At 42.5% G+C, this 14,511-nt stretch overlaps 1 protein-coding gene across 1 annotated transcript in view; it reads right to left on the reverse strand.

Annotated features, from left to right (window-relative positions):
* Positions 1–5,134: 5,134 nt before the first annotated feature.
* LOC134639925 (adhesion G protein-coupled receptor A3) overlaps positions 5,135–14,511 on the reverse strand; it is a 184,095-nt gene continuing 174,718 nt past the window's right edge. Inside the window, exons 18-19 of the mRNA XM_063491443.1 lie at positions 7,778–7,873; positions 5,135–7,413 (exon numbers count right to left, since the gene is read on the reverse strand). Of these exons, the coding sequence (XP_063347513.1) occupies positions 6,000–7,413; positions 7,778–7,873 (1,510 nt within the window). The 3' untranslated portion in view covers positions 5,135–5,999. The remainder of the gene's footprint in view (positions 7,414–7,777; positions 7,874–14,511) is intronic.

The following is a 14,511-nucleotide window of genomic DNA, read 5'->3' on the forward strand; positions in this document are numbered from 1 at the left end:
CTGGCCACCTTGTTAGGTGCACCTGTTCAACTGCTTGTTAAGGCAAAGAGCTAGTACATAGCTCACATAGCAGCAAAACAGGATGTTTAAGCATGTAGACATGTTCAAGACAAACTACCAAAGTTCAAACTGAGCATCAGAATGGGGAAGCGAGGTGACTTAAGAGAGTTCGAATGTGGTGTGTTTGTATTTCACAAATTGTAATCTACTGGGATTTTAACACAGCCTTGTCTTTTTTTACAGAATGTCTGAAATGAGAAACAATATCGTGTGAGCAGCAGTTCTTTGGACAAAAAATGCCACGTTGATGCTAGAGGTCAGAGTAGATTAGCTAAAGGAAACAGTAACTCAAATAAAGACTCATCACAACCAAAGTATGCAGAAGAGCATCTCTGAAGACACCAAACCCAAACCTTCAAGCAGATGGGCAGAAGACCACATGTGCCACTCCTGTTAACTAAAAACAGGAAAGTCTACAACAGAAGACAGGAAAAATGTTGCCTGAGCCTTAATTTCTGCTGTGACATTTGGATGGCTATGTCAAAACTTGGCATAACAACTCGGATCCATCCTGCCTTGTTTCAGCAGTTAAAACTGTTGTTGGTGTTTTATTGGTGTATGGGGATATTTTCCTGGCATACTTTGGGCCCCTAGTACCAACTGAGCATTGTTTTAACACCACACCTGAGTATTGTTACTGAAACTGTGTGATGCCTCAGAACTGATTAGGACAGTTCTGAAGGCAAAACAGTGCTAGCAAGGTTTACCAAACTCGTTTACCAAACAAAGTGGGCAATGAGTGTATATAGTAAATTATTAAATTATTGGAACAACATTCTTTTCTGTCATTATCTGAAACGTCACCCTCAGATCTTACAACATTCCCAGAAACATCAGGAACAGATTCAGTATCTTCTTGCCATATGATGTATTTACCACTAATGCAACCTGGAGGCTTTGCGTTAATTACTCTCTGGAATAGGTGAGGTTCACTATATACATTCATTTCATTATAGGTGGAGATTTATTCGAGATAGATGAACGGATTTGCATGTGTAAAACCAGTGGTTGTGACGTTGGCACTGGAGTAAATGTACGTGGTTACCTTCCACTGCAGCAAGCCTGAGATGCACTCTCACATACACAAACACAAATTTCACGGACACCCATTAGAAATGTAGCTTCCAAGAAACCAAGTGATGATATCTAATAAGAAGTTTTGCCCACCTCTTTCTGTCTTTTCTTCCTCTTTGATCTCTCCACCTCCCTCGCCGTGTCTTTCTTCTCATAAGCCTCAAACTATCCGTCCTGCTTTCCCCTCCATCCACCGCCCCCTCCTCACCACCCCGCCTTCACTCTGCTGCTCCCTCTCGCTCCCCCCACCCCGCGAATCTCTAGCATGTTATTTAAGCCAAGGACAACATTAGCATGACGATCACAGCCTTCTATCACAAGTCTTGTCTGACAAGACAAGAGGAGGAGGAGGAGGGGGGTAGAGCTACTAAACGTGTGGGGAGTAAGGGAGGCAGCCAAAGGCATATAAACGGTATAACATGGTCTGAGAGAAATCAAAGACATTCTTGATTAAGTAAGACAAAGTAATACAAGTCTCTATACACCAGAGGAACATTGTTTACGTGCCATACGTTGTTAGATCTACATGAGAGATAGCGAAAGATAACAGCAATTTTGACATGTGTTAAGAGACAGGCTTACAAAGAGACTCACAAATCATGCCCCTGTTCATATGTACAGTTCTTGCATCATGATACAAGCCCCTCAGTAAAATCTAATTGTACTGCATGTATGGTTTCCGTATCATACATGAAGCGTATTTCTTTGCAGGGGCACATAAGCATTTCTCTTCACATCTCCCGCTCTTCTTCTTTGGCTAATACTCCTACTTATAGGCCTATTTATTACAACAGGAAATTAAAACACTGTTAATTGTATCATAAACACACATCTGTGTTGCTAAAATCAGATTAATTTTTAATGAAACAGCTGCCTCCCCGGGCCAATTTCTCCCTTTGCCAAACCACCATGGCCTCACCTACCACGGCCTTCAGTCTTCAAGCCTCACGGCGAATCATCCATGTGCTTTATTGACTCTTCGTTGAGCACTTAAAAAAAAAACCCACACACACACTTATTTATTCAAAGACACGGACAAGCGTCATATACAAGGATGGCAGCTACTCATTTGGCACTGCAGCACACAAAATAATTTGGTTTCCTTAAAAGATAGAGGCTCGAGACATCCATTACTCACCTTTCATAACACCCTGCAGTACTCATGTTAAGCCCGGGTCCTCACAGCCAACAGAGAAGGAGATTGGGGGGTTTGATATTTCACATGGCTTTCAGTCACACGAATAATCTGATGGTTGTGAGGCTGAAGAGAGAGCTGTGTGGCCTTGGAAAGGAAAAAAAAAATCCAGCTGCATATTAAATGTGCTCAGGCGTTTCACGGCCTGTCAAATCAGGGTGCCGTTTGTGATGCGCGGAAGACACAGTGTCTCATTTCCTGCAAGATGTGTGCACGTGCAGATGCCTGTGCATGTATGTGGACAAAAGTCTGGGCATGCACCACACACATAGATACACATCCTCGCACAGCAGCAGCAGCAGCAGCAGCAGCAGGAACAGCAGTCAAGCCTGTTATCACTTGAATTCCTCCCCCATGGTGAGTCCAAAAGACATCTCAATTTTCATCACGCTGGCAGAAGTTATAAAAGAGAATTATGAAGAAGAAGAAGAGGGAAAAAAACAGGCTTTTGCGATCACTTGAATTCATCTTCACATATGTTAAATGCACTTTCACACACATACACACAGGTGGCAGGCACACAAACACAAAGCCAAAGACGCGCTTGTCCGTTGCATGGTGAAAAAATACATTTATTGGAATCTGTGTCAATGTAGAAAAAATTGAAAACTGGCTTTAGGTTTTGTCACAGTACCACAGGTGAATATTCCAGCAGGCGCCTGGTGAGCCGAAACGAAGCCAGCTAGCTTGTTTGGGGCAGTACATCTGTTACTGATGGCGACAGAGAAGGTGGCCTATGGCGGCCTGTGATACCAAACACACCGTCTCACAGACACTGAAAAGCTCGGGCTGCTCCTAAGACACACCACCAGCAAATGCACATGTTGTACAGCAATTAACCTAGACCGATGTTCTCTCGGTTTAATGTGGGATGATTTCGTTGTGATACTGTTACAAATCCCTTTCCAATAACTATAAAGCCAGGGCCGCTGGCTGCTAGCATCCAAGGTGGCTCAAAGGAGCTTGTATTGTATGATCAATTGTGGGCCAATGTTTTATAACCCATAAGTTGAACCCATAACATCCCATTTTGTCCCAGTCCCTGGCAATAACTCCAATGGCCCTGTGCAAAGCTATGAGGTTCATGCATCATCTTTGATGTCTACCATTGCCTTCCTTTACTGTTCAAAGCCTTGCCATTCAACCAGAAGGACTGTCACATTAATATTTTGCTTTCTTTCTCTGAATTTTTTTCCTTAATTCAGGTCTGTCTGAACAAGCACTTCTATTATAACGACACCGTAAGTGACAAATGCTATTCTGGCAGGCCAAACGTTATAATGGGTAGTGCATTTCTATTTCTGATATGACAGGATAAGTCTCACAACACACGGCGAGTCTGCATACTTTATGAAGTCAACAGAAAAAAAAAAAGGCATTTGAAAACAAAAAGAACATTTCTTAACTCAGATACTGAGCATTATAACACTGAGAGGTCAGTTTTTTCCCATACAACTTTCTTTTACATAGACTTATTTTATTCTTAAATATCTTAAATCTCATAAAAAATAATTCATCAGAAACCAATTCTATATACACGGACAAAAAGTGCACGAGATGGATAGAGAGGTGGTGCGCATGCTGAGGTGGTTTTGCTAGAGTGGGCTTTGCTGTGAGATTATGTTTTGGATGTTGTTTTTTTTTATGGAGTGTTGGCTTGTCTGATGAAATGTATGATTTGTTTTGTCTGGAGCATTGTATTAAATATTATCATTCATAAAACAAACAAGCACTTCTAAATCAATACAGAGACTCTTTTGGCTTCTCTTTGGAGTGGCAATTCTTCAAAGAGAGTGTGACCTTCACGGTTTAAAAAAACAACAAAAAAAAGAAATGATCCACATTTCATCTGTAACCTGTCCTGACAAAAGCTGTCACCAAAGCAGGACATGATTTTACTGACTGGACTCCTGAATAAATGTAAGAATAAAGGGATAGCTTATGCTTTATCTTATTTTCTGTAATACATATATTGTTACAATGTCAAAAGCAATCTTGTAAACCTCTCTAAATGTTTTTTTTTCTAGTGTCGACTCTGTTTGATTCAGTGAGGGGGGTATCAGCTTTGGCTATTACTTTTGGCCACACATATGCTGTTTCTGAAGGGCAACCAATCAGGAGAAAACTGGGTGTTCTGGGCTAAAGCAGTTGCCCAGAAATAACTGCACTAAAGCCTGGTATAAGATAAAGAAGGATTCATTTAAACTATGAATCTTGCAAAGATCACTCTTAGATTGAAGATTAAAAAAAACAAACTATGAAGCTGTAAATGAGCATAATGGGTCCTTTTTAAAGTGATGCAACATGAAGGTCACAAGAGCCAAATATTACTGTATTTCTTTGAGAAGTGAAATAATCCACAAGTGCTTCAAAAAAGGACACATGGCAAGCTGCATTGGGTCGAGTCAAACGATATGTCTGTGGAGAGGCATTCATTTACACCGTTAAAACACAGCTACATATAAGCATGCATGTGTTGGAGCTTTTATAAGACAAATTATAAATGTATAAAATACAACAGGGCCGAATTTGCTCTGGTTTCTGCCATGTATCGTTTTTTTGGCTTCGGCCAATGTCGGGTGAGTCTGAAATATTTTATTAGCATTTTAATAGGAGGGAAAATTGCAGGACGCTGGGCTGGTTTCCCAAAGTTATGTTGACGCAGCTTGCTGTTATTGTTGTTGCTGTTTTTTTTTTCTAGATTGATTTTTACAGAGAAACATAAGCTGATGTGATACTGTCACTGAAGCGTGTGCAAACTGAGCTGAACGGAATAAAAACCAGCACACCGGTTTGGCAATGAACTTTGCTGTGAGGACCTGGCTCTTTATGGCACAATGGATCCAATGACTCACTGACAGTAACTTTCCACACACAATGCTGTTGCTGCTGATGTGCCGTTATTCTCTCCAGAACAGAAAAGAAAAAGAAACACAACAGTGAAGACATCATATAGACAGCACGATCAATACTGACCTGGATAAGAGGATGCTTAATTTCACTTCTCTTTTTCTGTTGCTTTGAATTTTCACAACTTAACTGGCATCCACACATCTCTTGTAAGCAACAGTATCTTTATATATATTTATATATATTTCTTTTTTTTTTAGAAAACTCTAGTAGATATTCACAGTTGCTTGACCGAATGGCAAAAATACCCATGAAGTCTAAAACTGCTGGTTTAGTTGTCTAAAACATGGATGCCAAGAAGTTCTTTTAAGTACTGGAGGTTCACTGTCATCAGAGACTATTTGATGTGTTTCAAAGTGTAAAAAATATCTTGCAGCGTGTTGCCTTTGAGCGTTAACACACACAAATTCATACGTACAACCATTCATTTTCTTGTATATATAGAGAGATAGATCTGTAGTAATATGGAACAGTGGCGACACCTTCGATTACATCTGAAGGCGCCATGCGACACACGTTTTCACAAATTCATTGTGATGGAAGAAATTCGGTTTCTGTCAGTGGATGCCCCCTTGGAGAGCGTTCAAATGAAATTCTGTACAGTAAAACAGCACACATAAAATCAAGAGGACATTAAAATAAAAAAATATCCCACGCTGATTGTGATGTTTTAAAATGTTATACAATTCTTTGTTTTTTTATTATCCTAGAAGGGGAAGCAGGAGTGCTGCCTGCATCCCCTCTTCTCAGTCTTCCCACACTACACAGTAGTTTCATTCTTCCAGGGTCCAGTGCGTATATTTCCTGTGCTGTCTGACGTGTAGAGGAGACCCTCATGCAGGCTCCCCTTTAGAATCCCGTTCTGATTGGGCGGGTTCTGAGGGTAGGATTGTCTGCGCGGGGCGTGCATCTCCAAATGGTGATGTGTTGCCACGGGGTCCTCCTCAGCCACTTTGCCGCAGCCGCACAGGAAGACGCCCGTGTCTCCTGCTTCTGCCGGGCACAGAGAAGGGAAAAGGTCTGCCTTGGCACAGCAGATGTGCCTGTGGCAGGGATTATGGCATGCCAGGGACTCTGCAGCAGCGTGGCATGTGTGATGCACGTCATGGTGGCCTTCGTGGGCCAGGTGTGGACAGATGTGGGCGTGGCGCTCGTGTGTGCTGTGGGGGCTGTCAGTGTGTAAGCTGTGCACGCTGCCTCCATCCACACTAGAGGGGATGTGATAGGCGTACTCCCTCTCACTCCCCGCTCCACAAGCACCGGCCCCATCCCTGCGGCTGAGATGTCGGCCTTTAGTCCTGGCGCTGCTCTTTAGGCAGGGGTGCAACTGGATCCCTGGCCGGTAACCCTCCGGGTCAGCGTGCAGCAGCACATGCGTGGCCGCGGGCTCTTCTTCCATAAGCTGCTGGCTGTGCAGCGCGGCACAGCACGGCGTCCCTGGCGCTAGACACGTCATGTGATTTTGTGAGGAAGGAAGGGCAGCGTGTTTACAGTGAGCTAAGCTGCCATGGCCACAGCTTAGAGCTTTAGCCTGACAAGGTGAGTCATGGTGGCAGTGGCTGTGGCCGTGGCCGTGCCCGGGGGTATCTCCGTTCACGTTGACTTTGGGCCGCGTTTGAGCGGGCGCGGGGGCACCAGAGGAGGCATCGGCGTTTCGTCCAGGACAGCAGGAACACCAGCAATGCCAAACATCGTCCCGCTTGGCACAGTGATGGATGAGGACGAAGAGGCCGAGGGTGACGGAGAAGGCACCATAAAGGCAGCTGAAGATCATGTCCAGGAAGTGGCCCTGTGACACAGCTAGTGCCCCAAAAGTCCAGGTTGCCAGGAAGAGGAAAAGGGTGAAGGCCGCTGTTCTTAACTGAGCCTTGAAGGAGTGCTCGTTGGCCAGCAGCGCGGGGTTGATGGGAATGCCGGGGCAGCCGGCGGGGCAGTGGCTCCCGCTGGGCGGTGGAGCCAGGGCTCCGGGCTCGGCTCCCTGGTGGCAGTGTGTCGGCACATCGACAGCGGCCAGCCTCTGCTGCTCCTCCGTCAGTTGCTTGAGCTCGTACTTCTTTTCAGGGTGTCGCCGTAGCTGGATGAAAGTGCAGAGGAAGTAGATGCATGTGACCAGGACGATGAAAGCTACGGGGCCAAAGAATGCTCCCAGACTGGGCTCCCACGCCATCCAGCAGCTGCAGCACACACACACACAAACACACCACTGCACTTTAATACCTTAAGAAATACAGAACAATTCAAAGTTTACTTTCTGTTTCTAATTAAATGGTTACCTTCATAAAGTCACATCATCTTTATGTGTTTACTGAGAAGAGAGTAACTAAATGAAATACACATCCACCAAAGGGAGCTTAAAGCGCACAAAGCGAGGATAGTGGGTGTATGCTTGTGTCTATGTATACACACGTCTAACAGCGTTTAAAGAAGATTAAATCAAATTTAATTTCTGGGAGTAAAACATAAAAAAACTCTTTATTTGCATAACAATGTGAAACATCATCATAGACTGAATCAAGAAGAAGCAAATCTAGGACTTACTACAGCGCTTGCTCCCTGCTGCCATAGTTGTCTATATTGACAGCTGCCGTGACCCCGCAGATGATGAGGGGCACTCCACCGCTGACTAGATAAAATCTTTGGGGGTATAGGTGGGGGGGGATATAAAGAAAAGGAGAAAGCGAAACAGGGTCAGTAGGGCAAGAATATCAAAGTTGGAAGTGAAAAGACATTTACAAATCCTGTGTCACACATGTGGATTATAAAAACACACTGTCAAAAATAAGACTTCAGGAAGATTAAAAAAGCTGTCAAAGAAGGTGACAGATGAAAGATGCTGACTTGTGCTGTGAATGGACTGGTTACCACAGCAGATGGACACACACATTTGATTTGGCAGCTTTTTTCTTTTTCTTTTAAACACCATGTGGCATCGCTCAAGCAACCCCCTGAGAATTTGTATCTCCTCTTGGGAAAGCTTTTCTGTTTTGGGACAAATGTGTTAACCACTACAGTATGGAGCCACTGGTGAATGCAGCTTTATGAGTGTCTTAAAATAAATGAATGAACAAAGATCACTGATGTGTAACTGGAACTTGTCGGTGTGCCTGTGACCACACTCCATGGGAGGAATCGCCACCTACAATTTGTTTTCTTTGCCACAAATCAAAGTGTAAATTTTCCTATATAAACAAATCTGTTTTCCCGGCGATAAACTTGTCAGTGCTCATTTAGGGCGTCTGCTATTCATCAGAGCACCGAATATGGAAAGAGAGTGTGGATTTAATAGGAAAGGGATGGCGGACTGGCTTATCAGACATACAGAAAACGGATTGTATCCTCGACTTCAGCTTTCATTATCATAAAGAGTGCAGGTCACTTAATAGACAAAATGAAAAAACACTACACAACAATGAAGGACAGAGTTATACAGCTAAGTGGCAGTTATTTTAGCCTTCATAGCAACAACCCCAGAAATACAGCATTCGCGTTATGTTGTAAGCCACCACGAAATTTAATAGAACTACCTTTAATTTTAACATGTGTTTTAAGTGAATTAGCTCTGACCTCACTTGCCAACATAGCTGATGTAATGGCGGTTTATCCAATTAAATCAAGACTATATAAGATTAGCTGGAGAAAAAAAAAACAAACAAACAATAATATCAATGGGAGAAAGATGTGAAGCGGAACTAATAAAGTATGATCTTAACAACAGTGCATTATGCCCCTAGGTATTACCATGTTTAGTTCTGTTTACTTTGTGTCAGATTAAATGTTCTCAGGGATGATATTCTAATGTTAACTGCAGATTATTCGGTGCTTTTTTTCCCCTCTCCCTGATCTTTCACATGTCAGCTACACTTATGCATGCGCGCGGCAGGTATGTGAACCATGAAACTTGCATTGCAACAGTATATTACGATCCGTCAAGACTTCGACGCAGAAACAAAGCTAATCCCCCAGCAGCTTCCTGTCCTTGGCTTTCCCTCCACTGTCATGCTATACAACAGTATGCTATTTCCTCTTCCTTCCTGTTCAATCTTAGCCTCTGTCACTACTCTAACCTTTCCACCACTCCATCTTCCTCCGTCTTCATCCTCAGTTTCCTCCCTTTCACCCCTTCTTACTGTGGCTCTCTCTCTCTCTCTATCGCTCTCCCTTCCAATCGTTACTCCGTCACACAGCAGCCGTCCTGAAAATTCAATTACAATCAAGATGTTTGTCTGGGCTGGTCGGTGAGGGGTGGCTGGAGGTGAGGCAAAGACAGGGGGTTTTCGGGGGGGGGGGGGCATTACTGGCCTGTCACTGTCTGTGTGAGTGGAACGGTTCTCCCGGGGGACCCTGCTCCAGCAGAAAGCCATTTACACACCCGTCAGCCAGATAAGCATAAATGAGAAGAGCTAGTAGATGTTAAAGCACCCAGCGCTTTATAACCCTCATTCCCCTTTTATCCCTTCTAGGAAAGCCAGCATGTGTTTCCTTAAGACGTGGTCCCAAGTGAAGCACATATACAGTACATGCAGAAACTGTATCGAGAGCGTGTGATATATTTCAGTCTACTTGCTGCCTCGTTTTTATTCGAAAAGGTCTACCGCATTAAAATTCTTGCTAATGCACCCATTCTAATATGAATATGCACACAAAATCCTGCCCCCCTTGAATGCACTCGTCCTCTTTGTTGGCCAATCTATTTTTTTTAAGAAAACCTTCAAACTCAAACAAAATGGCTGTGTATGCAGTGTTGTGCTTTTGAGTGAGTTTAGGAACAGCAATCATCTGATATAAATAGACCCTAAAGTGCCTTTTAGTCAGTAGCTACAGCAACTCCTCTTTTTGTTCCTATGCTTATGCACTATCTTCTGTTTTTATGACTGTGCACTGTCCTTTCTCTGGACCCTGTCCAGGATATACATAGCGCAGCTGTGGACAACTGATGGTCATATTCAGCTCCAGCATAGGGCAAGGGCTTTGGAGTAAAGCTGGAGGATGGAACATTAAGGCATAAACTTGGCATTAACCACAGTCCTGCAGGTCTGAATTCTCTTTAATGGGCAAAGCAAGCTGAATGAAGTGACAGTTCAACACTTTGGGAAATATACTCATTAGCTTACTTGCCAAGAGTTAAATGCAAAGATTTATGCAAAGATTGATGCCGCAGCCAAAAGAAAGCTGTGCCAGCTACCACAGCTTAGCATAAGGATCGCAAACAGAATCAAAACAACTCACAAAATAACACTCAAGCAATATGTCTGTGAAGGTTCTCAGTCATCCAGGTCATTGTAGTCTAAGGAGCTTGGAAAGAAAAGCGTCTGGACTTCTTTAAGTTGCTTGAAGACGTTTCACCTCTCATCTGAGAAGCTTCTTCAGTTCTAGGGTCAAATGGTGGAGAGTCCCAGATTTAAACCCAGTGGGAGTAATCCACCAAGAGGGACAAAAGGACCCCCTAATGATCCTCTACCTAATCACATGAGCCAAGGTGTGAAAACGGGTGTAGGTCACAATTAGCCAAGGTTTCGGGTGAGCTCACTGTGAAACCTAGCCCCACCCTATCCTGTGATTTCCTGAAGTCCAGATGCTTTTCTTTCCAAGCTCCTTAGACAACACTCAAGCAAAAACTCTGAACAGTCTATATTAATTTCAAGTAGTCTGTTTCAAAGAAAGATGTCCTTCCATATCCCATTTTATTTTCTGATACATTTTTCGCTACTTTTGTCATGTGACAACAGCTTTGAGACACTGTCACAAATAAGAGGAAGCCTTAAAATCCCTCTTCAATCATAAAACTAACAGAGGACAGAACAAAGTCTGCAAATCACTTTGTTCCCATCCTCTTCAAAGCCTAAAAGAAGCACACACAGAGACTTCTCCAAAAATCACAACACAACTTTATGTAGGTTAAGTGTAGCCGGATTCACTTTGCTCTGAAACTTCACATCTATTAAAAAATGTGTGGTAGTCTTCTCATTCAAAATAATTATGCCCCAAATGCAGAATTTGGTCAAATCTGGTCAAAAACAAAAATAAACTTGACTGGTATACACTTTATACCAATCATACTTTCCTTAATGATTAATTATTTGAATAAACAAACATTTGATTTTATTTCAGTTGCAGTTTATTCAAAATTATTGCTTCATATTTATGAAGCCAAAGAATCACTTTTTGTTGGAGATAAAGTATCTGAATTTCAGGAGCGGGACCACGCCTCCAAACACGCTCCTTCCGGTTCTCATCTATATATGTCCCCCCAGTTCTACAAGCTGTAGTTCTCATTTACCTGCCCCACCCTCCCTTCCCTTTTCAATTCTTTAACTTCTTCACTTCTATTTAGTACATGGGGATCTGCCACGCCCGGGAGCCGCCGCCAGTCCCCTTCTAGGCCTTCCCCAAACTGCAGCTTAATTCATGTCCAAGCCATTCACCTTTATCTACGAAACCGCTGTCAAACCTCAAATGAGGACGTGAGCACAGCTAGTGAAAGTGCTCTTTAAACAGTTCATTAAGCACCTGCACAATGCAGGTGCATGTCTCCAAATCAACAGTTTTGCACATATACACTTTATAAAACTTTACAAATATTGTAAAATTTTGTAAATTATATTTCATGTCACTAATCAAAACACATGGAGGATATAATTGCAAAGAGCATTGTATTCTTTTCTCTATTTGAGAGAGGTGAGCTGCCAAAGAGTTTCAGTGTATACGCTACAGTCGCTTAATTTGTTACCCGGGGTTTTCCTCAGGTCGAGTATTGAGCACCATCATAATTGCTGGGACATTTTCCTTTCTAAAGTCACAAATAGTTTTCTGTCATGTCTAGTTTTTCACACAGTTTCAGTTTTAGAGTTTCACTGTAGGCTATTTGCAGCAGAGATATTTTTAGGTCTATGGATGCTTCCCAAGTAGATATAGAACATGACCTCTCAGCAAAGTACCCACTAAAATATAACTAACGCCTTCTTGGTACCATAAATTACTGTAACTGATAATTACACATGACACACAGACAGTAGATTAAAGTTGTTTATGTTTATCTATTTATTTGGGTTATTTAGGGACTTGATGGGTGACCTTTTCCCTCTAAAACACACTGCAGCATCTCATGTGCTGGGTATATTTTAATTGTTTGTCCATCTAAATTAATATGAATATATTTAAACTACTGTAAAAAGATTTAAATGAGTATTACGATACATTACATAATACATTACCTTAGATTTCTCCCTTATTTCCTGCTATACATGTAGTGTTATTTTACACTTACATGACTGCACTTGTCATGTGAGTTTTCTTTTTGACATCGCTGACACCGACGTCTGGTATAAGAAGTTTTTATCAATAATTGTCAGATATTTGATGGAGATTCTATAGTGGAAGGGATCCCCTGTTAAGTTTTAGACGAAAGATCAGCACTCATCACTCCGGATCGCTGTCAGTTAATAGCAAAAACAGAGGCGTTTAAGGTGTGCGGTCCAACATGGTGTGGCAGATTTTTGACAGGGGTCGGTGTAATGGTCGGCTGGATATGCCATCAGATGCTGTCAAGAGTGGAAGGACGGGAAAAGAGGTAGATGAGGAGAAGTAGGTGGGTTGTTGGGAGGGGAGAGAAATTGATTTGTCTCCAGCTGCTAAGTCTCATTGCATGAGCCTGTCTGACGGGGAGCATTACAGTCAATCACTGTGGATCAACTTGACTGCTGTGCCACACAATCCCCCCGTCTGCCCCCAGACAAATTATCTCATTCACAAGCAGTGCATGATGGGAGAGCCTCGAGAACATTCCATATTAAACCCCTGAATCACGCAGGTGTCTGAGGATTTGCTTTGCAAGGAAAGTGCTGCTTATAGGTTGAGGGGATCCTTATCTTAGTGGCGTCCGTATCCTCAGACTTTCAGCGACTTGTCAGGAATACGTTATTGAGAGATTCAAATTTTAATAATGTCAGACATATGAATCTGCCCCTTTATAAATTTTCCAGATATTAGTTTCGGGTGGTATGGGCAATAAATGCCCATGAGAGTGCTATATTCGTCATAATAATCCGTTTAAACCACCCCACAGACAGCGATTCTAAAAGCAGGTAAGGTGTTGCAGCAGGGTTCATATCCAGTGGAGCTCCACATGTTCAAATCATTTTCTAGTTTGGGGTCGTCTGCTGTATCTCCTGCAAAATATTCTGAAAAGTTCAAGAAAATTCATGCAACTGAAATTTCCCCGCGGGCTTTAAGAAAATGACAGATTAAATGACAAACATACATTTGCTACGGTCTGCCCCCTGTTTGCCTCTCTGTTGCTGCTCTGAAACCTTCCTCTAACAGGATTTCTCATTGAAGCTCCAGCAGCTTCTTCAGCACGGTTGCAATGTGCTGAAGAGCTCACACAGCACCTTCTCACCGTAGAGGAGGAGCGCCGCATGGGTCCAAAAGATGATCCTCTTAAATGTGCCAAATGTTAGGCGTAAGCAGTAAAGTAATAAAACGAAGAAGTAGGGGGAAAAAAAACAACACAAATAGGAGAAATTTAATCTGATGTGTGCGTGTGTCTAAGTGAAGAGGAATTAAAGGGTTAAAAAGCTAAATACATTTAGATTTTTGATAAAGCTTCTGGCTCAGCAGCCTCCTGGGTGACTGCGGTAATTAGTAAAAGCACTGGGGGTGATGCTATGGTAAAGGGCTTTAGTCAATTACTTCTCCGTCCTTCCTTCTCCTCCTCACATTCACCTGCACTCCCTCCTACTTACTAAACCTTTAAGTATGGAAGGAAAGCTCATACAGAATAACCAAAAGAGTTGTACCGCATGCATCATGCACTGTGTTTTCACTAATCTATAAAAAATCTATAAAAAGGCAAAACATGATGTCTCAGGTTATTTTGAAATGCCTATTGATGAACAGCTAACGAAGGTTTGCAAATGTGTTGATTTACATAGATTCTGAACTGCAGCTGTCAAATTGTCGATGTTGTCAGACCTCAGTTTAGTCAATGCTGCATTCTCGTGTCTGCCATTTGGAGTGGCAGACATAGTATTTTTTAATCCAATAAAACGACTTTAACAAAGTATTTTAAGTAAGAATGGTTATTTCAAAATTAAGCATTTAAACATCTTGCCAATAATGTTATAACTTATAACTGAAAGCAGCTGTTTCTGTTTTACCTTAAAGCTGCAGGTGCTTTAAACAAATCAAGTCAATGCTGACTCTTGTCTTCACATAGGAACCAAACCCTTGCCTCTTAGGTGAAACTCCATTGATTAACCTGTAACACTGCCTGC

Source organism: Pelmatolapia mariae, linkage group LG13 (genome assembly GCF_036321145.2).
Source record: "Pelmatolapia mariae isolate MD_Pm_ZW linkage group LG13, Pm_UMD_F_2, whole genome shotgun sequence".
Lineage (NCBI taxonomy): Eukaryota > Metazoa > Chordata > Actinopteri > Cichliformes > Cichlidae > Pelmatolapia > Pelmatolapia mariae.